This window comes from Tachypleus tridentatus, chromosome 9 (genome assembly GCF_004210375.1).
Source record: "Tachypleus tridentatus isolate NWPU-2018 chromosome 9, ASM421037v1, whole genome shotgun sequence".
NCBI lineage: Eukaryota > Metazoa > Arthropoda > Merostomata > Xiphosura > Limulidae > Tachypleus > Tachypleus tridentatus.
The window spans coordinates 85,657,271-85,681,753 of record NC_134833.1 but is presented as its reverse complement, the minus strand read 5'-3'; the positions used below and the strand labels follow the sequence as shown (position 1 = coordinate 85,681,753).

Here is a 24,483-nt window from a genome sequence, read left to right as displayed (position 1 = left end):
TCTTCCATATATTATATTTTCCATCCTTCAACATGCTTAAACTGTACTACAACTACTATTGTCACTGTCACAATGACCATTTACTTTGGAACCTGAATAGCTCAATATTCATAACTACAGACAAATACTGTCACAATCCCAGGCCTTGCACAAATAATTCTTTGAGGGAATGTAGTTTATTTTTTTGGAAAAAACTTACAGAAGATGGCATCAGTACGCAATTTAAAAGCACTACAGTGTCCAACTCAATTTACATACGCGCATTTCACTATTCTCTAGCTCAAACTGATTGACACTGGATAGTGTTTTTGTATCATTGAATTCCACCAAGAAATCTAGTTGGTAACTTCCACAATAAGCCCATCCCCTATATATCGATCTTTGAACGAAGACATTAAACAACTACCACCATTTATCTTTATACTCTCAATTCGTTATCATTTGACAAAACAAAGTTGAAATTAACAGGGAAAAGTGATGTCTTTATTTCGCAAGTTTGAGACACAGACACTCAATTGCATGCTAGTTTATCATCACAGGGAATAACAACGTGTTCTACAGTCCAATGTTGTCCAAACCCGCAATCATGTCTATGAACATAGGCTGGTTGCCAAAACCAACTAAAACTCTACTATATCTTGCCATTTAGCCTCTTGCAATTGATGTAGTTTATCCCAGGTATAAAATCTGCATCAATTGTTTTTGCTTCATAAGAAATATCTTTTATGGGCAATACTATGTGTAATGACCGCTTCCTCTTCTTTTCCAGAATCCATTACAATCTGTTGTTATCTGCTTCCAGTGTCTCTAGCGTTGTGCTTGCGTAACACCATTCATTTTGAAATATATACTTTCTGGTGAATGCTATGTCACTGGGTGAGGTCGTAACGGAAAACCAAAAGGAGCGGTAGGATACGTATTAGTGGTGCATTTCATATTAAGAATGTACCTTTGCAACTGAAGTTAGAATGTCATCAATATGATTTGGCAACCTGCAAAACATTTAATGTGTCAAAACTTTATAATATTGTAATGAAACTGTAGGTGCTTCACTTGGTATTTTTGTTATTTTTCCTGACCAATATCATTCACCACAAGCATTTCACTTCTGTCACTGGTCGCAGATCTTTCGAGGAAGTTTCGTTTGATAACCAGACAACTTAGTTGATGCCTAGCAACAAAAATCCTATTGACCACACTTTATATTTTTTCTGAACATCCGGACTGATAATCACCAGTATAACTCATCCCTATCACCATACCTTTCTGCATATTAGAGGTAACAGTCATATGCAAGTTAGTACAACAGCCGAAAATCTCTTCAACCGTGTTAAAATCTTTCATTCCTGAGGACAGACTAAGAATATGAAGATGACTCTTAATACAGTTGATAATAATCCTTATTCCAGAGGACTGACTATCCTTCTTGCTTAATACAGTTGATAATAATCGTTATTCCATAAGACTGACTATCCTTCTTACTTAACACAGTTGATAATAATCCTTATTCCAGAAGACTGACTATCCTTGTTACATAATACAGTTGATAATAATCCTTATTCCAGAGGACTGACTATCCTTGTTACATAATACACTTGATAATAATCCTTATTCCAGAAGACTGACTATCCTTCTTACTTAACACAGTTGATAATAATCCTTATTCCAGAGGACTGTTTATCCTTGTTACTTCTACAAAATGATATTATTTCACCATCTCAGTTTCAGCTTCCTCCTCTCTCTCTACCATAAATTCTTCAGGATCTCAGAAAGCACCCCTACATAACCATGCTTTATAATCTGTACACAAATCATATTCAGTTGAAACAAAGGAACAGATTTAAAATAAACAATACTAATATATATGCACGGTACTAACATAGTAATCTGAAAATTAGTGTGAAATATTCAAGATGACTGACGTCAAATGGGTCAGTACAAAATATCACAACAACCATAGGGTCAACAAGATTTGTTTGAGAGAGAATAAAATACACAGGTAGAGGAAAAGAAAGACTCAAATAATACACTGCTAAGTCAGATCAGTCATTAATTATGAGTACGTAAGCGAAAAGCTTAGTGATACTTTTTGATCGTTCACATTCACATGGTTAAAAACTGATTTTTGTCATAATAATATTTACCTGATTCAACATCCATACGCTCCGATATATTTACGTTTTGATTTGTGAAATCTTAAGTGAGTGATATTGAATACGTAAAACTACTTTGTTTTATAGTGTGTTTTATAGCAATGAAGCAAACTTTATATGACCATCCTTTATCACATAACATAATCACATTGCTTATGAAAATGCACGATTCTGTGTTAATCTATTTATATAATTTGGTTATTTGTGTTTTCAATTTCTTTCAAAGCTACACAGGGGCTATCTGCGATAGCCGTCCCTAATTTAGCACTTAAAGATAAGAGAGAAGGCAGCTAGTCATTACCACCCACCGCCAACTCTTGGGCTACTTTTTTACTAAGGAATAGTGGGATAACCGTCACATTATAAAGACCCTGCGGCTAAAAGGGCGAGCATGTTTCTTTTCACGGGGAATTCGAATCCTCAACCCTCGGATTATGAGCCTAGCGCTTTAATCACCTGGCCATGCCTGGCCCCACTTACATTATATTATCACTGTTTTAGATCCTTTCAATGCGTATCTATCAAAACTGTATGTGATTTTTTTTCAAATTTAATGTACTCTACATATTCTGCAGAAATATCTTATCAAGTTTGAATTAAGCATTTGATATTATTGTGAGCCGTAGAATTTATATAACGTAAGTACAATTTACACTGAGAATTTTTTTATTTTTACTTTTTCATTTATAAAGTGAGAAAAAAACCTAATTTGAAAATTTTACATCACTTCTCTATCAATCTATCAAAAAATGTAGTGTTGTCACCTTTATTCTATTTTCTGAGTGCTCCGCTTTTAAAACAATTTAAGTTTATTTTTGCAATATTCATAAACATTTTAAGAACTTCACAAACTGTTTTTATACAATGACTATTTATACACATTTGAAACAATATTAAGTTTTATTAAGTTTAAAGAATGACGTTTATTTACACCAAAGGTATATCTGTTATAATCAGTATACAGTACAAACATCCATATGATATAGTCTTGTTGTTATAAACAAATAAATACTGATGGCCAATGGATCAGTTACTAAAAAAAAGAAAATAATGAAGTCAAAAAGAAAAATGTATTTTACCTTAGTACAAAATAATCTGCAACAACAGGGAGGAATAGTTTTAAAAAGAATTGTCATCAATATAACTTCGATCATCAGTTCATTAAACAACGATATCGGTTAGACTCAACAGTGGCCCGTCATTATATCAAATCCTGTTTAAACTATTTAAAACAACATAGAAAAAAGTATTAAATAAATAAGGACCTTTTCACCAGCGTAAAAGTATTTCAAATTAATAAATCGCACGGATAGTATTGAAGGTGTGGGTAGAAATTGAAAACGAAGTGCTAAAGATCTTCCATTTGTTAGTTCTTTCCCAAAATCTTTGAAAGTAAAGATCTAACAGAGTATATGCTTAATAAGTATGTTTAAAAACCACGGTTTTTTTTTTCAGCATTATAAATGTAAAAGTACCTAACATCGGAAATAACCTTTTTAAAACATTGAGTACATTTCATGTTAACTGCCTATTGTTTTATTCTGTACTAGAGAATCCAACATATGTTAAATACGTCTAAAACTTCTTTATCAGAGTCGGATAATGAATGGGGTGTTATTAAGATATACTAAAGTTAAGTTATAAAGTTCTGGAGGATAAGCGTCGAGAAAACATTTTTCTGTAAACTACAGTTTATCTCCAGAGCTACCAGGTTTTTTATTGCTATTAAACACGTCACACAAGAAGCTACCTGTACTCTGACTACTAAAAATTAAGTTAACAGAATTCTAGGGTTGTTGACTGTGAGACTTACCACTGAGTCTCGGTAAATTTTATAAATTATCTTACATTAATAAAATACAGTAATAAAGAAAAAGTAAAATAAGTACAATTATACCTAAGTTTATTATTTTATTTATAAATACCTTGATTTCAACATTTTATATATTTGTCTAAACTTGGTCGGCAGTACCAACCGTGTGATGTGTATATTTTGGAATAAAGTAGATAAAGTTACGTGCTATCGCTCTAGTTTTATTGAAATTAGACATATTTTAATATTTATCGTGAAATAACTATTACCGTTACCGAGTAAAAGATGATGTTTGAAAAAACTGTTGAAGAGAACTGGGCTTGATGCTAAACAGATGCACATATGCAAATATAGACTAAATTCCACAACTGTTGTTTTTCGATATACCAATGAAAAACATCTATGTAAGATTTGAAATAACTGTACGAAATCTGTTGTTACTGGTTTTATTCTACCTATCAACACATTTCTAAAATGAAAAACTGCATCATACATTAGCTCATCCACAAAATTTCTCAGATGTATGTTTCTTTGTTGTTTAGCTCCAAGCTACACAGTGATCTATCTATACCTTACCTTAAGGTGCCCCTTACCTGCTTTGTGAAAGTGAGAATTCTCATAATCTATTTAGCTTTTCCGTCTTGAGAGAAAAAATAATAATGTTAATGACCTATTTCCATTCTTAGATTTAGTCTGATGTGGGAATACATAAAATTGATGATATTTTTACTTACAAGTTAAATACCTATTACACTTGTATTACATATTCACATGAACGTACCCTCGAATGAGTATAATCTCAGACAAATACCACAACATTCTCTTTTCACACGTAAATAAAATACATAATTTAATAAATAGATAGATATTCCATTATTTGAATACAAGTTTAAAAAAATATTACATGATATATGCAAAAAAGTTGTAAAATGCAATTTTTAGAGACGGGAAAATTACGTAAAGGAAAGTATTATGGTAAAAGAAAAAAATTAATAATACATGCAAGCTGTTTACATCTTTTCTCAGGTCAACAAACGTGAAAACTAAGTATGTTGACTTGTCGAATCTCAGCTAATTAAAGTTATGTAACACATCTAATGAAAAAGTTATCTTGTCTCGATGTAAAGATACGAAAAGTCTAATTGTTAAACTTTAAATGTTCTATGTCAAACCATATTAGCTGATATCCAATCAGACGAACTACTTATTCGATGGTAGATCCCAGGTTGATACTGTTTGGCGCATGAATAGCCAGCAGAAACTACTCCTATAAGATACCAGATACCGAAATGATTAACTGACAGTGGTCCACCTGAGTCACCCTAAAAATAGAAAATAAAAACATGCATTCAGACTGATCGCGTACATTTAAGAAAATGCTTACTGTGTAACACAAGCTAACCGTTTCTTATTACATGGGATACACTTTTTCATGAGTCAAACATTTGTTATAATAAAGAAGCAAATTTATGAAAATTATGACTATTTTTTATATAATAGGGCTGTTCCCCGTTGGTACAGCGTTAAGTTTACGGATTCACAATACTAAAATCAGGGGTTCGATTCCCCTCGGTGGACACAGCAGATGACCCGATGTGGCTTTGTTATAAGGAAACACCCATACAGACATAATAGGACTAGACGTTGGTTAGTGACTATTGGGTCGGACTATGAATCCGGAGGGTCGTGGTTAGTGTCTTATGGACGCCAAATCGCTCTGTACACTTTGGAGCCGTCAATGTTTTATATGATATACGGCCAAATCCCAGGTTTGTCTTTTAGTAGATCAATAACTAGTTGTAGATGATGTAGATGCTTTTATCTGGTCTATCACTTTACAAGTTAGTGAGGCGATGCACACATAGATCTTCTGTAAACAGGCTCTGTAACCTAAGAGACATCTAAATGTGCTTTATTTCTGTACATGAAAAATAAACATGGTGAAAATATTAAGGTATTTTTAAGATAAATATAATTTTGTGCATTCAGTATTCAGCCGAAGGAAATGGATTAAAAAATGAATATTTTCATACCCGAAACTAAATTTATACGATAAATACGACGTACAGCAAACTTCAGTACACACTAGGATGTCAACCACAAGTTAATGTCCTTAATATGACATGTCACATATCCTAGTTTTAATTATAATTTCTATAGCAGAGATTAGTAAAACGCATTGCAGTATAAGGTTTATTAAATATTATTTTAAATTAACTCGACACTCGAAGACGAAATATGTCAGTAGTCCTTTGATAGGTTAAATGTCTTCTGTTGCAAATAGTGTGTTCAGTAATTTGTAATCTTGTTTAAAGAAATGTTTATGCAGTAATATCTGTGCATAGATGTCCCTAACTCTGAATTGATGGATTAAGGGGAACGGTGCTAATTAACAAAACCAAGGGTGAACTCTTGGTTGCTATTGACTAAAAGAATAGTTAGATTTCGCTGCCACTCTTGGAAGTGTACCTACAGCCCAAATGTAAAGAGCGTTTACACAGCAACGGACCGTAAATCACGAATTTTTGGATTCAGAACCAGAGTACGTTAACTACTAGGCCTTGCCAGGCCTATTATTTTGAAATTGACTTAGTTTCATGGTTTAAGTTGTTTTTTTTATTAGACTGCGTTGTGTAAGTTCTTTGTATGGGATCTAATGACCTTCTATTTATAGAATGGTTTGTACTATCCAGAAAATTATCTTCCTGTGTCGGTGTGCTCGAATGATTTCTTTTGACAAAAACAACTTCACGCTTTTATGCCTATGATTTAGTTGAACTTTTCTAGTGTCCTCAACATCAAATTAACGCAATGGCATTTAAATTGTCTTCTTGAGAGAGGGCGCTGTATCACTTTTTAAAAGAAAGAATGAAACCAACTGAAGTATAATAGTTAACAAACACGCTCGCCCTTTCAGCCGAAAGGGCGTTATAATATGACGGTCAATGCCACTATTCGTTGGTAAAAGAGTAACCCAAAAGTTTTTTAAAGATAAAAAAACTCTTTTAGCATTTAATAAGGAAAATGTGAACACTATGAAATTAGTCTAAATACAAGCTGGTCAAAAGTTTAACACCATACTGAAACGAAACGTTAATTAGTAAACACGAAACGAAATTTAGTCATTTGTGTTCAAGCATTAGCGTTGTCAACATCCACCACTGACATCTCCTGTGTTACATTGGGTAAAAACATGGCAAAGTCTAAAAAGTTGACAGAGTTTGAACGTGGCAGAATTGTCAAGCTGCAAAAGCAAGGTCTCTCTTAACATGCCATCGCTGGTAAATTGGGCATAGTAAAACTGCTGTTGAAAATTTCTTTAAAGACCCTGAGGGTTACGGAACGAGAATCTCAAGTGGTCGGCCCAAGAAAATTTCGAAAGCGTTGAGCAGGAGGATTTGATGGTTTGTCTGGCAAGGCACCAGCCGATCGTTTAACCAAATTAAGGCCCTTACGGACACTAAATGCAGCTCAAGAACAATAAGACGGCATCGACGAGAAAAATGCTTTAAAAACCGCAAACGTCTTTAAAGACCACGCCTCCTGTCACACCACGAAACAGCTCGGTTAAACTTTGCTGAGAAGCACCAAACATGGGACGTAGAAAAGTGGTAGAAGATTTTGTTCTCTGATAAGAAAAAAATTAACCTGGATGATCCAGATAGCTTCCAACGTTACTGGCACGATAAGGATATCCCACCAGAGACATTTTCTACAGACACAGTGGCGGAAGTTCCATCATAATCTGGGGTGCTTTCTCCTTCCATGGAACAATGGAGCTTCAGGTTATACAGGGTCGTCAAACAGAAGCTGGCTACTTTGGCATGTTGGACAGAGCATCCGTATTGACTAAGGGCCCTCGCTTGTGTGGAAATGACTGGATCTTTCAGCAGGACAACGCTGCAATCTGCCTGCGGGACAAAGGACTTTTTCATGGCGAATAACGTGATTCTTTTGGACCACCCAGCGTGTTTGCCCGAACTGAACCCCATTGAAAATGTTTGGGGGTGGATGGCAAGGGAAGTCTATAGAAATGGACATCAATTCCAAACAGTACATGATCTTTGTGAAGCCATCTTCACCACTTGGAATAACATTCCAGCCAGCCTTCTGCAAACGCTTTTATCAGCCATGCCAAAGCGAGTGTTTGAAGTTATTCGCAATGACGGCCGTGCAACTCACTACTGTTTAGGACTTCTTTTTGGTATGATCTTAAACTTTTGACCAGCTAGTATTTACGCTAATTTCATAGTGTTCACATTTTCCCTATTAAATGCTAAAAAACGTTTTTCATTTTTATTTACCCTTTTCTTATTTTCATCTTTCGAAGCTGTACTCAAATAAGTGGTTGAGTCTAACAACTCAAAATATATATTTTTTCTTTATATTCATTGGCCTTAAGATTTTGGCCAGCAGTGTATTACAACGCTTTATGTTTAGTTAAATGTTTTATTTGACACTAAAACACAGTAACTGTTAGTAACACTTAAAAATTGTAACCAACGTCTAAAATATCAAATGTAAATGAAGTAATATTTAATTACAACATTGATTAATTGTTTTAGTGTGAAGTATTAAAGTCACATTTGTCATGTGCTTTATCGTGCCATATAAAACGTCATGTTGACCATCACGTGATCTTAATCTAAAAAATTTTGTTTTGTTGCATCGTTATTCAAGGAACATTTAGCTAAAATCTTGGTTCATTATACTTGTTAGATCACTAGCTTATATGAATATTTATATAAACAACTTGATAACATAACAAATTTTTAATGGAAAAATTACTTTCCAATGAACGTCGACAGTAGCATCGTATGAAAATATTTAGAGAAAAATGGAAATGTCAAACAACTTATTTAAAAAGTTCCGAAAAATACCCTGTGTCAATGATGTTAATCTACACTATTGATAATATTATCCAACCCTTTCCATAATATTACTCTACACTGTCAATAATATTATTCTGCACTGTCAACAATATTACCTACACTGATAATAATTAAACCCTAGTGTGTCAACAGTATTACCTTATAATGTCAATAATATTACCTTATACTGTTAATAATATTACTCTTCACTGTCAATAATATTTTCCTGCCCTGTCAAAATATTACTCTAAACTAGCAACCATTGATGTTATTTGAGAAAGAACTGTTCTAACGTTTCCGTAGAACCTTTTAACAGAGAGATTTGTGTGTGATTTTTCAAACCAGGGATTCAAAGTTATATGCGATCATCATTTGCAAACCTTAGATTGGCATTTCACTTGCAAAGAACCAATAAGCACGGATTTTATATTGTCGTGTCTTAAAACACGCCTCGTACATTTCTTGGCAACTCTAATAATTGTAACATTGCAAGCATGCTCTCACTTTTACTTATTTAAAACACAATATTATGTTAAACGTCATACGCTTCTCCACAGAAACAAAATAAATCAGAAAAAGTTATTCCTAATTTTGGAGAAGTTAAATATTTATAATCCTTTGGTGACACACTATACAAGATTATGAACTTTCTTTCTTGATAACTTTATAATACAATTAGTGTTAAAACAAAAAAAAAAAACAAGATTACGAACAGATATGGTACCTGACAAGCATCTCTTCCGCCATGTTCGTAACCAGCACACATCATCTCTCTGTGGATGCGAATCTGAATTCCTTGACGTCGATGCCATATTTCACACACTTGGTTATTAATAACAGGAACGGGCACGTGCTGTAAAACTTTCGGGCGGAGCTTCGAGCCTGCAAAAGGCACATGATGTGTGAAATAAAACATTATAGAATAAACTGGCTAGAATTTTAACATTAGTCTGACTTTCACACCAATCCAAGCTTTCAGATTCTCTTTTGTTGTTGTTTGTTTTCAAGCTTAAAACTATCTGCACAGTTCCTATTAATAATGTCATAAGCCTCATGTTTACCTTCGAGCCTCCTGGGCTTAGTTTAATTTCTATTGTAAGAATTTAGTTTTTCGTTGTTGAAAATTTTGTTTCTTGCTTCATTTTTTTGCATTATATTTTCATTAAAATTTTTAATTATTTGTTCTAATAATAAAACAAAAAGGAGTTATTCTTGCATAAGAAAATATAAGAATGGTGCATTGCACTATCATATATTTTCAAGCAAGAATAATAATAATAATAAAGTTTATCAAAATGAAAGATTCAAACAACTCGTTATTTATTTCTAAGTACAAGAAAATAATTGTTGAATTGATGTTTAGAATACTCGACCCGAGTTGCGCCTTATTCAGTACATGGGCTAAACAGGACTGCACCTTTTTCAGTACATGAGCTGAAAAGGACTGAATCGAGTAACTGATTGTCAAATTCCCAAATCTGAATGTGCATAACGTGTTAGCGGCATATAACAGACCTTGTGTACTGCATTCCACAATCCCTCATGATAACTACTAGGCCACGCCCGATCTTTTCTGGACTGAAGATTTATTAAATTATTATAATTTTAAACATATAAAACTTAAACAATAAATTAACTGCAAGATTTCCAGAATGATAACCCATTAACACTTTATGATATAAAAATCATAAAACAAGAATTTGTGCTGCTCTAACATAAAATACGCAACATTCGTTTGTAGTGAGCATGAGTCAATTGTCTACTTGCGATACATAACAGTATTCTTGTAGCAATTGTATGAAACATACGATGAAACAATATACTTCTAACAATGGACACCAGTGAAAAATATTACAGTATCTTTGTTGCTTCTCATTCATTCTTCTTTCCCCTAACTGGTGAATTATCGATAAGTCTGGAGGTTTATAATACTACAAATTGGGTTTTGATACCCGTTTTAAGCACAAAACAGATAGCCCGTTGTGTAGCTTTGTGCTTAATAACAAACAAACAAATCTTACTAGCATTTAGGCTTATTTCATTCCCGTATTAAATTCTATTTGCTTATGCTGAAGTACTGACATTTTAAAGAAACACTTATGTTCATGTTTATTTTTTCGCGCTGTTAGTTGTTTTGTGTTTTACTGGAGGGTGTGATTGTGATTTTCTAAAATACTTCATAACACATGTGGCTAAAACATAATTTATATGATTTTTCAAATTCGTTTTTTGCTCTTTCTTCCAATTACATGTAAAAATAAAAGGAAAATAACTGTACCTGGTTCTAGAGCTCCCCAACCCGTGACATAGCCTATTTGACCGAGGAAGTCCGCGTTCTTTTCAGGAAGACATATGGGTCTAATATTGCCTCTGTATTGAACTGGACGGTCGAGGATCAATACGGCCACGTCAAACCTATCTGCTTGCGGTGTAAACTGAAATCTAGGATGCAGACGGACCTCAAAAACACCGAACTTTTCACTGGGTAAGCCTTCAATCTTGGAATTAAGAACATACTCTCCGAGGTTTACCTCAATTTTATAAGGCTCGTGCTGCGACCTGCGAAACACTTGGAGCTTTACATGTGGTTTGAAAACAAAATACACAATAATTAATAACCATAGTCGTACGTGTACCATTATATTAAGATTTTGCTAAAGATATAGGCATAAATAAGTTTAAAATACCTAATTAATATATTATTAATCCAAATAATAAACCAAATGTAATCTGACATTCCAAAAATTCAGTCATTGCAAGTGCGATTAATTAATTTTGTGATATTTAAGCTCAGGAAATACATTCTAACAGAAAATACATCATAAATGATATAATAAAATTACTTTAGGCTATAATAAACATTTATTCTTACTTTAGACTAACGATATTACGGAATATACATATGATATAGCTCTGTTTTATACTATGCGTCACAATTGCATGTTACGTTCATTGCATACTTTCTCCTTATGCATTATTTTCAGAATTATATAGATATAATAAATATGACGAGAAATAATAACTGCAGTAGTAAGTTGGTGCTAAATCAGTTACTACGATTACTCTTTAGCAGTTCCACTACGTTTGTTTTATATATAGACATACTTGGCCACACAGTGTCCAGCTGTGACGACATGTCGACGACCAACCAAAGCTCCTCCACAACGACTTCCTTTAACCTTTATCAGCGCCTAACGACACAGAAAATTTTAATTGAAAGCACAGGAGTTTAAAATCATACTTAAAATACCTTAAGTTATTACGTTTAATTAAAAAAAAAGTTGTCTTTAAATATTTTGTTTAGCCAACATTCATTCAAATGGTTTACTATCGAATATTAAAAACAATTGTATCTAAGTAGTCGTAATTTTATATTTGTTGAATTTATATTGGTCCTTGACCCTTTGATAGATCTTAATATTCAAAATAGATCCCTTAACAGTAAATGAAATGCTCTATGTAGTACACTATGATGTTTCTCATTTTACAACTAACACTATAATAGAGTGTATTGGAGTACAAAATAAAAAATATTCTACATAATTTTCGATATATTCTCTGTATGTGTGTGTTTCTTATTAAGCACAAAGCTACATGATGGGTTATCTGTGTTCTGCCTACCACGGGTATCGCAATCCAAATTTAAGCATTACAAACCCACGTATTTTTTTCACTGATACATCAGGAGTAGGGAAGAGTCTACTTTGATCGAAGTGAGAGAATACACGCCACAAGCAGATAGTTTTTAAACAATCAAAGGCAACATATAATTTTTTATTTGCTACTGTTATTTTCACTAAATTAATAAACTGCTTTTAAGGTGTAAGCTTGCAAGGGAAAAACAGTTGATCGCTATAAGTAATAAATATTCTGAAATAAAGTTCTGAAAAAAGATTCCTTTCTGACAAAATTATTTACATATTAAGAATACAGGTGACTAAACGTGTAAAGTCCTTCAGACCTATATATATATATATATATGAATTTATTATATTCTCATTGGGAAGAGTAGTGTTTATATTGTATATGGATATCTTTTTCTTAACGTTTCAGGAGACATCATGTGTTATCCATACTGAGCAACTTGCTGTTTTGTGAAAACAAAATTTACTCTGACATTTTTCTTTTCTTCTTTTTTTGTCATCTGTACTTTAATTAATATACTTATTTGGGTTTAATGTGGATAAAGGGGAACCTTAATGTTATCGTACAACTACAGGAAAATGTAAAGAATATCTAAACACGACAAGAGATGTAGTCAGAGTATTCATAACTTGGATTAAAACAGCTCTTATTAGTAAGTAGTACTAGTAGTGTACGTGCAGTAAACCTGAGAAAAGTTATACACATTTTTATAATACGTATAAATGTATTTTCCAGAAATTCTAAACACATCTTTAGGTTGACATGCGCCTATGTATAGTTTACATATTGCTTATGTAATATCAGTAATGGTTGACCTCCCCTACATTATGTCAAATACATACTTTTAAGAGATTGACGTGGGTATTTATATATAGTTTGTTTGTTTTTGAATTTCGAGGGCTATCTGCGCTACACGTCCCTAATTTAGCAGTTTAAGACTAAAGAAAAGGTAACTAGTCATCACCCTCCACCGCCAGCTCTTTTACCAACGAATAGTGGGATAGTGACATTATAACGCCCACTACTGAAATGGCGAGCATGTTTGTTGTGACGGGGATTCGAACCCTCGACCCTGAGATTTCTAGCCGAATGTCTTAAGTCCCTGGTCAAACCGAGCATATATATATATAGTTGACGTATCATTTCTGTAACACCAGTAAAAGTTGATCTCACGTATATTATATCGAATACACACTTTTACCGGATTCATCATCATAATTGATTATTACAATTTATTTACAAATACTTCGGAAGATTATTTTTTCACCTGAAGCAACTATAAATTGAAATTTATGTAAACGAAAACAGGTAGATTAAGCTTCCCGGATTTCCCAATGTGCACATACTAGCGAACCTGAAACATGTTTGTATTATTGATATTCAAGGGAACATAGAGTATGTTATCAAAGTAAGTCAAAAATATTTGATACTTTCAAGCACAAATAGCTTAGCTTATGTTTCTAATGATATCTTTAAGGAATATATTTTGATAATCCAAACCAAAAGTACCTGACATTTTTGTGCCGAAAATTACCGGTAGCTGACTCACACTGTCTAGGTTACATGAGAGTGAGAATCGAAGTTTTGGGGAGATGAGTCTTCTTGCAGAAGTAGCAATAAAAATCAAGATATATATACATGAGTATTTGTTTGTTTTTTTTTTTAATTTACACCAGGGCTATCTACGCTTGCTATCTCTAATTTAGCAGTGTAAGGCTAGAGGGAAGGCAACCAGTTATCACTACCCACCGCCAATTCTTGGGTTATTTTTACCAACAAATAGTGGAATTGACCGCTACATTATAACGCTCCCACGACTTAAAGGGCGAGCATGTTTGGTGCAACCGGGATTCGAACCCTTGACCCTCAGATTACGAGTTGGACGCCTTAACCCACCTGGCCATGCCGGGCCACGTATGAGTAGCGATAAAAATGAAAACGTCAGAAAAATTGTGCTACTTAGCTTTGTCTTCTAGCAGGCTAGCTAGTTAATACATTATTATAAGTTGCTTTAGAATTAATCAATGACCCTCGGTGTGTCTTACATCGCTAAAAACGTGGTTTAGATACCCGCGATTAGCAGATCACAGATAGCCCATTTTTGAGTTTTTTCCTTAACAAGAAAAAAATAATGAGAAATATGTTGTCGTTTTTTTTCTCAAAAATAATCCTGATTCTTCGGATAAATCTTCATATTAGAAACGTGTACAATTTCAGTTTAGCAGTTAGATAACAATAAATTTTAAATCTCACCTGCCAAGGAAACTGTCCAAATGATGCATCATCTCCACCCACAACACGGCTGATTCTTCTTGCGTTTCTACCACAATCTTAAATATAGAACGCGAATAGGCTTAATCAGGTTAATAGGTTTATTTTAGTAATACTACTGCACAACCTAAAATCCCTAAGAAATATGTTTGGTTAAAACAATACCATTAATTGATATAAAATGTAACTTTCTATTTATTTCTATGTAACACAAACATCAGCTTATTTGTTACGGACAACTGACGGTGCAACTTATAAACTGCTAGTCAATAGTGTTATATAAATTTCATATGTAAAATTTATTTCATCAAAAATATTTGAACCTAGTCGTCCAGATTCCGTCTTTGTTATTTCATTCATAAAAAAGACAATAATTTGATCTTCAAAGTCAATAAACTACAGTTGGAACCTTTCAACAGACTGAGACGTTAGAAGTTTCATTACAATTACTGTACAAAGTATGAAAGTAACAACCGTTTATGGTGGATTACAAGGATCTTGGATTTATTCAAGAGATTTTCGAACATTATCTGTATTAGCTGAGTGTCACCGGCGAAAATTGAACGATAAAGGAGGATATGCCTACGTCGTTCCAGCTACGAGTTTCGGTTAAAACACCAGCTGCCAACGTATTTTTCAGCATTTAAAATCCCCAGAAAACGACAAGATGCAATAATTTATGATTAATTTATGTTTTCAAAATGTTCATTATTTATAAAATATGAAAAACCACATTAATCTTGGAATACAACATGTCCCCCGCTGGTACAACGTATTTTTGAGCATTTAAAATCCCCAGAAAACGACAAGATGCAATAATTTGTGATTAATTTAGGTTCTAAATTGTTCATTATTTATAAAGTATGAAAAAAAAAAACACTTTAAGGTTGGAATACAACATGTCTCCCGCTGGTACAGTGGTAAGTCTATAGATTTATAACGCTAAAATAAGGGATTTGGTTCCCCTCGGTGGACTCAGTAGACAGCGCGATGTGACTTTGCTATGAGAAAAAACAAAATACAACACATAAACTGCGCTCTCTCTCAAGATAAAAAAGAGAAACCTACTTATATCTCTCTCAACCGGCATAATCGTCTTCACTAAGTTATGAGTAAACTATATAAGTGGAATAGACTAGTTTTTGTTTTTTTATGTTCACCTAATTACAGTGTGCTATGGTATTATTCGGAATATTAGAAACATACAGCTGGAAATGATTAAACTGAAATTGAACTGTCGAAATAACATTATTCATTTATCAATTTTACTTTGCCATATTGCTGATGTTACCCGCAAAAGAGAGAGCTAGAAAACAAAAGATTAACTCTAAATTTGAATTTTCTTATTTTATTTGCTTATTCGTAACTGTTACAAAGAAGAAGGAAAACAATTTTCATCACCAGCTCATACACTGAAAAACGTTTCTTAGTTTCAACTTGTGACTCAACAGTAATCCTGGCGAATTAATATAACTCAGATATTACAACATAAAATAACAACAGTAATTATCACAATATCAAGATAATACTTCGGTTTTCATTTTTCTAAGGTACTATTGTCCTTAAGACTCAAACACAGAAAAGTGGCAATCGATACATCATTCTTGAAACACTAATGCAAATGAATGATACTAAGCGATAATATATCTAAGAATGATTATCTCACTGAGAACCTTGATTTACTATAACACTACGAAACTTGGTTCATTGTAACTGTGAGAACTTAGGATGATTATCACAATGAAAACTTGGGTTGACTATCACACTGAGGGTTTGAGTTAGTTGTGACACTGAAGACGAGGGATGATTGTCATGACGATAAATTAGGTTGGTTATCACATTAAATCAGCTCGAGAACTTAGGACGGTTATAACATTAATATCTTACGATTGTTATCGCACCAAAAGATAGTCGCTAGAGTATTAAGAAACTAGTGTTTTTGTGGACATTATTAAAAGCGTTATTGTGTTTTTCTTTGTTGTTATTTTGTTTTGGGATATTTACCTAAAGCTATTTGAGGACTATCTATGCTTATCTAATGTAAAACTCATAGATTAAAGAGAAGACAGTCAACAGTACCCACTGCCAGATCTTGACCTACTACAGTCTGACAAAATATTCAGTGATGTCGAGAAAACCCACTTGTAGAGAAATATATATGTAAAAACGGCTCGTTTGGGTTGAGAAAATATTTTACATAGAAGAGCGAACAACTTTTCGACCTTCTTCGATCATCGTCAGGTTCACAAAGAAAGAAAGAGGTAACTGACCGGAAGCTGACCACATGTTTGGAAGGGGTTGTGTAACTGAGTGTCTGAATGTAGAGGGCGGTGTTAGATGTTTGAATATATAATTTTATTTATTTTACTATGTTAATATAGGTATAAAGGTGTTCCTTTATATTGGTTTATTTTGGGCTTAAGTTGTTGTATAAGTAAGGCTTCTTTAATTTTGCGTTTGTTTATATTTGTTTCTTTATTTAGTATTTGAGTGTTTTCTATGGTTATGTTGTGTTTATTTGACTTGTAGTGTTCGAAAACATGTGAGGGTGACTTTTTATGTTCTTTGAATCAGGTTTCCATTTTTCTACTTGTTTCTCCAATATAGAAGTCGTGGCAGTTATCACATTGTATTTTATAAATAATGGTGTGGTGTTTGTCAGTGCAATTTTTACATAGTATAGACCTCAGTTTTGTGCCTGGTTTTTGAATAAATTTGGTATTAACTGGAATGTCATATTTTGTTACTAGTTTTTGCCAAATGTTGGTTATTTGTCTGCTGATGTCGGGAATATATGGTATGCAGCAGTATATGGTTTCGTGATTTTTGATTCGTGAGATATATTTACTTTTGTTGGTTGATTTTGCTTTCTGTCTAGGTGTGTGCGTATACTGTTTTCTACGGTTTGTGGAAGAAACTTATTGATGTTGATGAAGTATTGCTTTATTTTGTCTAATTCATCGTTAATTTTATCTGGTGAGCATAGTTCTATGGCTGTGTTGGTTTAGTTTCTTAGTATGTTGAGTTTTTTGTTTTGTTTCATGTGCTGAGTCCCAAGGAATATATAGTCCAGTATGGGTGATTTTTCGGTCGGTGGATTTCTGTTTTGAATTGTGTGTCGGTTCTTGTAATTTTGAGGTTAAGAAATGATATTTGATTGCTTTCTTCGTGTTCACATGTGAAGTTAATGTTGGGATGTATAGAGTTAATGTGATTGAATTCTAGAATTCACCACGATAAAGACAAACTTCATGTTCAACAACCACAACTATATACAAACAAATGGCCTAAGCATGGGCAACCCAGTATCACCAGTTCTAGCCAAAATTTTTATGACACAAGTTGAAACACAAGCAATTAACACAGCATTACATCCACCACTATACTGGTACAGATATGTAGATGACACGGTTGCGGGATTCAGATCTACAGAACACATACTTAATTTTTTCAATCACATTAACTCTATACATCCCAACATTAACTTCACATTAACTTCACTTATAAACTACACTGACAAACACCATACCAACATTATTTATAAAATACAATGTGATAACTGCCACGACTTCTATATTGGAGAAACAAGTAGAAAAATGGAAACCTGATTCAAAGAACATAAAAAGTCACCCTCACATGTTTTCGAACACTACAAGTCAAATAAACACAACATAACCATAGAAAACACTCAAATACTAAATAAAGAAACAAATATAAACAAACGCAAAATTAAAGAAGCCTTACTTATACAACAACTTAAACCCAAAATAAACCAATATAAAGGAACGCCTTTATACCTATATTAATATAATAAAATAAATAAAATTATATATTCAAACATCTAACATCGCCCTCTACATTAAGACACTCAGTTACACAACCCCTTCCAAACATGTGGTCAGCTTCCGGTCAGTTACCTCTTTCTTTCTTTGTGAACCTGACGATGACCGAAGAAGGTCGAAACGTTGATCGCTCTTCTATGTAAAATATTTTCTCAACCCAAACGAGCCGTTTTTGCATACATATTTCTGACAAAATATTGTTTGTTTGTTTTTCGTATGTCTGCGGACTTACAACCTTGGAAATCGGGTTTCTATACCTGTGGTGGGCAAAGCACAGATAGTCCATTGTGCAGGTTGGTGCTTAATTACAAAGTAACAGGATACGAACGTTACGCCGACATATCCACCTTATAATTTTATAACACTAACCATTTTATAATTCTCGGCCAGGTATACATAAGATATCCAATCACAAGAGAAACATCAAAATTAACAACGGTTACATTATTCACATACACACACATTTTGGTACAGTATTTCATAGTCTTTCTATATTGTTATTTTGTCCTTTTTAATATATACATGTATATATATATACCGAACAGCAGTGGTAAGAAGAACTTCGATTAATTGTAAATAGTTGAGTTACTTGAAAATAATTTGTATGTAAATTATCTCGAAACGTTTGTCAGAATTGCAAATTACGAACGAAGATATAAATATATTTTAGTAAATACAGGGGTAAATACTTAAGTAAGAAATGGATATCGCATGACAATAAATTAGAACAATTGAAGCTTACATGGGTCATTACGCACAAGGCCGTAATATTCTGGATTAATCTTTTCCTCAGTGGGATAAATGCAGCACGTAAACAGCGGACCACAAGATGATCCAACCTGACCTCCAGACATCATGCAAGATAGTGTGAATTCACAACGACCTCTTCCAGTACAATCATCTAGAGAAAAAATACTCTTTCTGATCGGTAGAGGTCGCTTATACAGCTCCAAAAAGTCCCGGATAAATCCTCTCCTGGCAAACTGTTGTACTTCTAAAACATAAACTATCGACAGTGAATGAATGCATATCAGACAAAAATTTAAGTTTATTATCCAGTAACATAAAGACAAAATAAAAAAATTATCTTTATTAATACTGTGTTGAACCTTGATGAGTCTGCCAGTTAAAGTTTATTTCTGTAAAGCAGGTTTTTTGTTACAAGCTAAATTATTTAATTTTCTCTTAATGTTCGATAATCTTGTTCACTAAATATTTCACACCATATAATATGAAGAAAAAATAAGACTGGTAGTTATAAAAGTTTATACTGCTTTAGCGGGGACGGTGAGCTAGCCCAGGGGTACACCGAGCAATTGTTCGATGGACTGGTATATTTGACACATTTTTAGAAACTCATTTTATGCTGTTTTTTTTGTTGTTGTTTTTTGCCGGGATGCAACATATGATGTTACACGAGCTGGTCCTTTAATGGCCATCCGTTCCTGTGCTTTGCGTCTAATAACTATGGCGGCATTAATAGTTATCTCGGGAGACCGAACCTTTTTTGACTGTAACGTAATCTTGACCCTTGACCATTTGACAAAAAATGTTAGATAACGTTATTTCTGGTTGACTTTAGATTTAGGTCTGTCAAGATCCAATTCAGAAATCAAACAGGTTTACTCTATCAAGACAACATTCTAATCTTATTTTGTATTTCCTGATGTAACATTTGTAGACATAACGCCATCTTATAGAAGTAAATAACTCAAATAATGAGGAAAGTTGACTATAATTTGTGCTTATAAAAATTTTCAACGCTTTGAAGTAAACTATATTATATTTACTTCAGTAAAACATAGTTCTGTTAAATAACTTTATTAAGCCTTACAAAATGCTTTCACAGTTCAATGTAATTTTGTAGGAAATAATATATTTTTAGTAAACCATAACTGTAATCAAATTTAGATTTAAGAATAACCAATTAAAATTAAACTAGATATACGAGTTAAGAAGTAATAAGAAAACTTGCTTTTTGTGGTGTTTCGAATACTACACAGCAAAAACTGTTCACTTAAATAATATGTAAACATCAGAGAACTGAAATAACACAGTTCCAAAGCTTGATAGCAGGTGTTTACTCGTAAGCGTAATTTATATATGCAAGAATTACTTCCCTTAGTCTTGGTTGTCATTAACACAATGCACATTCTAAGACTGTTATATGTATATAAAAAAACGGCTATTAAACACACACACACAAATATGGCCAAGCAATTGCTGTGAACATATTTTCCAGTGGATGTTTAACGTATAGTCTTCAATCAGACCCCCTGGGCTTTTAAACAATATCATTTTGTGTACGTGAGCATACTGTTTTGCTAATTTTTTGTTTATATTACAGCAACTTGGTTTCATATAATGAGTTATATCATAGCTTAGAAAAACATCATAGCGTGTAGTATTATACATTTTTTTTTCCACGGGCACTAAATTGTTTGCACTTTCTGCTGAATTATTGATTCTAGTTACATTTTAACATCAGCAATATATATACATATATACAATACACCCTTTGCAAGATTTAACTAATAAAATTTGACACTTCATATAACTCTAGAACAGTCCTTGCAAATAATCCGTTCAAGAGAGATAAGTGTCTTTGTCTTTGTTTTGAATTTAGCGCAAAGCTACTCGAGGGCTATCTGCGCTAGCCGTTCCTAATTTAGTAGTGTAAGACTAGAGGGAAGGCAGCTAGTCATCACCATCAACCGCCAATTCTTGGGCTACTCTTTTACCAACGAATAGTGGGATTGACCGTCACATTATAATGCCCTTACGGCTGAAAGGGCGAGCATGTTTGGTGCGACCGGGAATCCAACCCGCGAACCTCGGATTACGAGTCGAACACCTTAACACACTTGGCCATGCTGGGCCCGAAAGACAAGTGAGATGTATTTAAATGTTCACACATCGAAACGTGAAAATACGCACAGTCATTTTTTTCAGCGTGATACAAAAATTAGCTGACTCACAGAATCTGAAGAAATTGAAATTCAACAGAGCATTAACTTTCACGCAATATTTCAACTTACCTCTTTGACGGATTCGGCTATGGTATGCTGGAAAGTTGCTGTATGTAGAAACATGTTGAATATGAAATATTAACGCCAAGAGGAGCCACAAGACTTCTGAAGACATCCTATTACTAGCTCATGTGTTCTTTGATGTCTTCAGGATGACAGGTTGAAACATCCGCGTAATGCCTCCCCGTTGAGTTTATCTTCTGACCTGCGATACAACGAATGAAACAGATGAAGTGTCCTCAGATATCTAGTTCTTAGTGGATTTTAAAAATATTATTTCGTAACTTGGACTTTTCTAATTCTATTCTTTATTCAATCTACTTCGTTCATGTACTAGAAGTTCGAAATATACGTATTTTTAACCGTGAACTCAGTTAAATTATGATTTGACATTTGTTTCAAAAGTAGATGGCATTTTTATTATCAAAGTTAAAATTCAATTAGTTTCATTAACTATATTTTAAGATCTTTCATTTTGTGTAGGGTATCACCTGCGGTAGGTAATGAAAGAAATCTTAAATGTATAATTAATAATATATTACTATTATTACCTTAGATATACAATTTAAATACCGCCGTTCCTGTTTGTTTGTTCGGGATATTCTTGCATTGCCACATCAAAGTTATCTACACCTAATTTTAAGTTGACAGATAAGAGAAAAACCAACTAGTCCCAACTGCACCCATTGTTAAACTTGTGGACTACTTCTGTCTGACTGAGTTGTGAGTCTCGAGCGTCACTCTTACAACTCACCCACAGCCCAAAAGTGCAGGGCAAAGGTTAGAATTTCTCGGATTTAAAATCCGTCACACTAAGCAATAGGTCACGCTTGCCTCCCCGCCAGTCTTTGACCAATACTCTACTTCAAATTTCATTTGCTATAAAGAAAATGATTATTTTCAAGAATGAAGAAAATCTGTTTTAATTTTCTTACAATTAATCTCTACATAATTTTTTTTCATAATATTTAAATTTACAACAGATTTAAAACTGGCGCTGTGGTTGTAAGCATTAACTAAGGTAAACACAGTATTATAAGTCAGACTACAAAACAGTTTTTGTTCAGTTATAAAACGCTACGCAAACAAACGCTGTAAGCGGACACATAAAGAAAATGGAAACGATCTCATTTATTTGTTTGTTTGTTTTTTATGTCAAAATGATGGTTGTAAATAAAATTATCCTCATGTGTATTAAAGTTTCATTTCGGACATTATAAAATTTTGACGAAAAATAATAAATCAATATATACAAGAAAAATGAAACAACGACAAGACTGTGAAGTCATTTGCTTATCAAGCATTTTTCTTTTCTTTTGTGAGTCTCGCTAACGTTTCATGTATTTAGTGACCAGATTGTGAGTAATAATGTAACATTTCGCTATCTTGTACCGTTAAATGAGTCTTTTAGCAGGACAGAAAATCAAATAATAAATTCACTAAATGACACAGCTCACAGCTTAACTTCTTTGGTTTTTATTTCATCAAATAACGAAACCTTATAGCAATTTTTTTTTTCAAACACAGTGCAAACTATTGTAAAAATAGTGAACTGTCCATTATAATTACGTGGGCTATTACTCTTTTTCTGTATGTGTGATAATATGTTCCGCTATCGGGATTCGTTATAATGTTTCGCTAACTAGGATTACAGAAATATTTATGCCCGTAAATAAAGACTAAGATAAGCGATAAGAAAGGCAACACTTCAAATCCTTTTATGTTTTCCCGATACCCAAGCCCGTGGGCTAAGATTCTTGGCCTGAATAAATGGATGAACTTACTGCATCTTAATGAAACAAAAAGTATTCACGAGAAATCACACAGGTCGTAAGGAGACCAACTAGTTCCGGGGTGCAGACCAACCAATTTAATATTTGGTAAAACATTGGTTCTTCTCAACTAAAACTTGGCCTTAACATTCCTACGTTTACAGTTTATAGCGAAGTAAACTTATGAATGAATATTGAAACACAATACCTAAAATCACCTTTGATGTCACATAAATAACAACGAAATGAAACTGAAATTATTCTGCTTTTAAGCCTATTGAAGCTGTACATCTTTAGAATAGGCTAAAAGAATACGAGTAGATGTGGTTAAGAAGCAAAACCAACGTGGTGTTTTATATATCAGATTAGCGATTGTATGAAACCATAATAATCCTTGGTTAAATCACAGAACAAGTGAAGTTATTTCGCATATATTATTTTGATAAAGTAAACTAATAACCCTGAAAAAATATATAAATAAACCATCGAAAAAACAAACTTAAAAATATTTTTTGTGGCAATATGAGTAGGCTAAACACAATCGAAATGAATAAACCTAATTATTGGATAAATATGTGTAGAATGAAGTAGGGTGAAAGGAGATAATATATATAGAACCACAATTTATAAATAGATTAGTAATGTACAATTGCTCTAAGAAAGAAACAAAAATATAAATGTCGATAGAACAATATGGATGATAAAAACAAGTAAACTAGCATTATTGACTTATCAAACAGGAAGTTGCATGTATAATACATGAACGAATTGGTGACCACTGTATATATTAAACAAACAAGTTTCAAGTAACAATGTGTATTGGCTAAACGGGAGTGACTATAGGTAGACCGTAGTGAAAAGGTAGAATTGAGCTTTTAGTTATATGAATGCATTAAATTTAGACTGCTATGACACCATGAGTCATTTTTGAAGAAAAAAATTATTTAACAAAAAATGTAAATCATACAACTGACGATTCATGTTTTGTGGGTTGCAAATGAAAATAAATTGGAATGGCCACAATGAAAATGCTTACACGAATACAACATGCTTCCAAAGTAATAACTGTATTGAATAACAAATACAA

General features: G+C 33.2%; 1 protein-coding gene across 1 annotated transcript; it reads right to left on the bottom strand.

Moving 5' to 3' along the window:
* Positions 1-5,087: 5,087 nt before the first annotated feature.
* Positions 5,088-21,739, bottom strand: LOC143227412 (serine protease 33-like). Its single transcript, XM_076458864.1, has 7 exons — positions 21,634-21,739; positions 19,338-19,601; positions 14,736-14,812; positions 11,943-12,028; positions 11,116-11,396; positions 9,562-9,719; positions 5,088-5,288 (listed from the first exon to the last, which is right to left on the bottom strand). Exons 1-7 carry the CDS (start codon positions 21,737-21,739, stop codon positions 5,133-5,135), a joined length of 1,128 nt encoding a protein of 375 aa, XP_076314979.1. The 3' UTR covers positions 5,088-5,132.
* Between the last annotated feature and the right edge of the window lie 2,744 nt (positions 21,740-24,483).

Excerpts from the sequence above, each read along its gene's own strand:
- LOC143227412 (XM_076458864.1), bottom strand. The coding sequence starts at position 21,739 with ATGTCTTCAGAAGTCTTGTGGCTCCTCTTGGCGTTAATATTTCATATT. Across the intron at positions 19,602-21,633 it reads TAGCCGAATCCGTCAAAGAG|TTTATGTTTTAGAAGTACAA; the intron begins GTAAGTTGAAAT and ends CACTGTCGATAG. Across the intron at positions 5,289-9,561 it reads GCGGAAGAGATGCTTGTCAG|GGTGACTCAGGTGGACCACT; the intron begins GTACCATATCTG and ends TTCTATTTTTAG.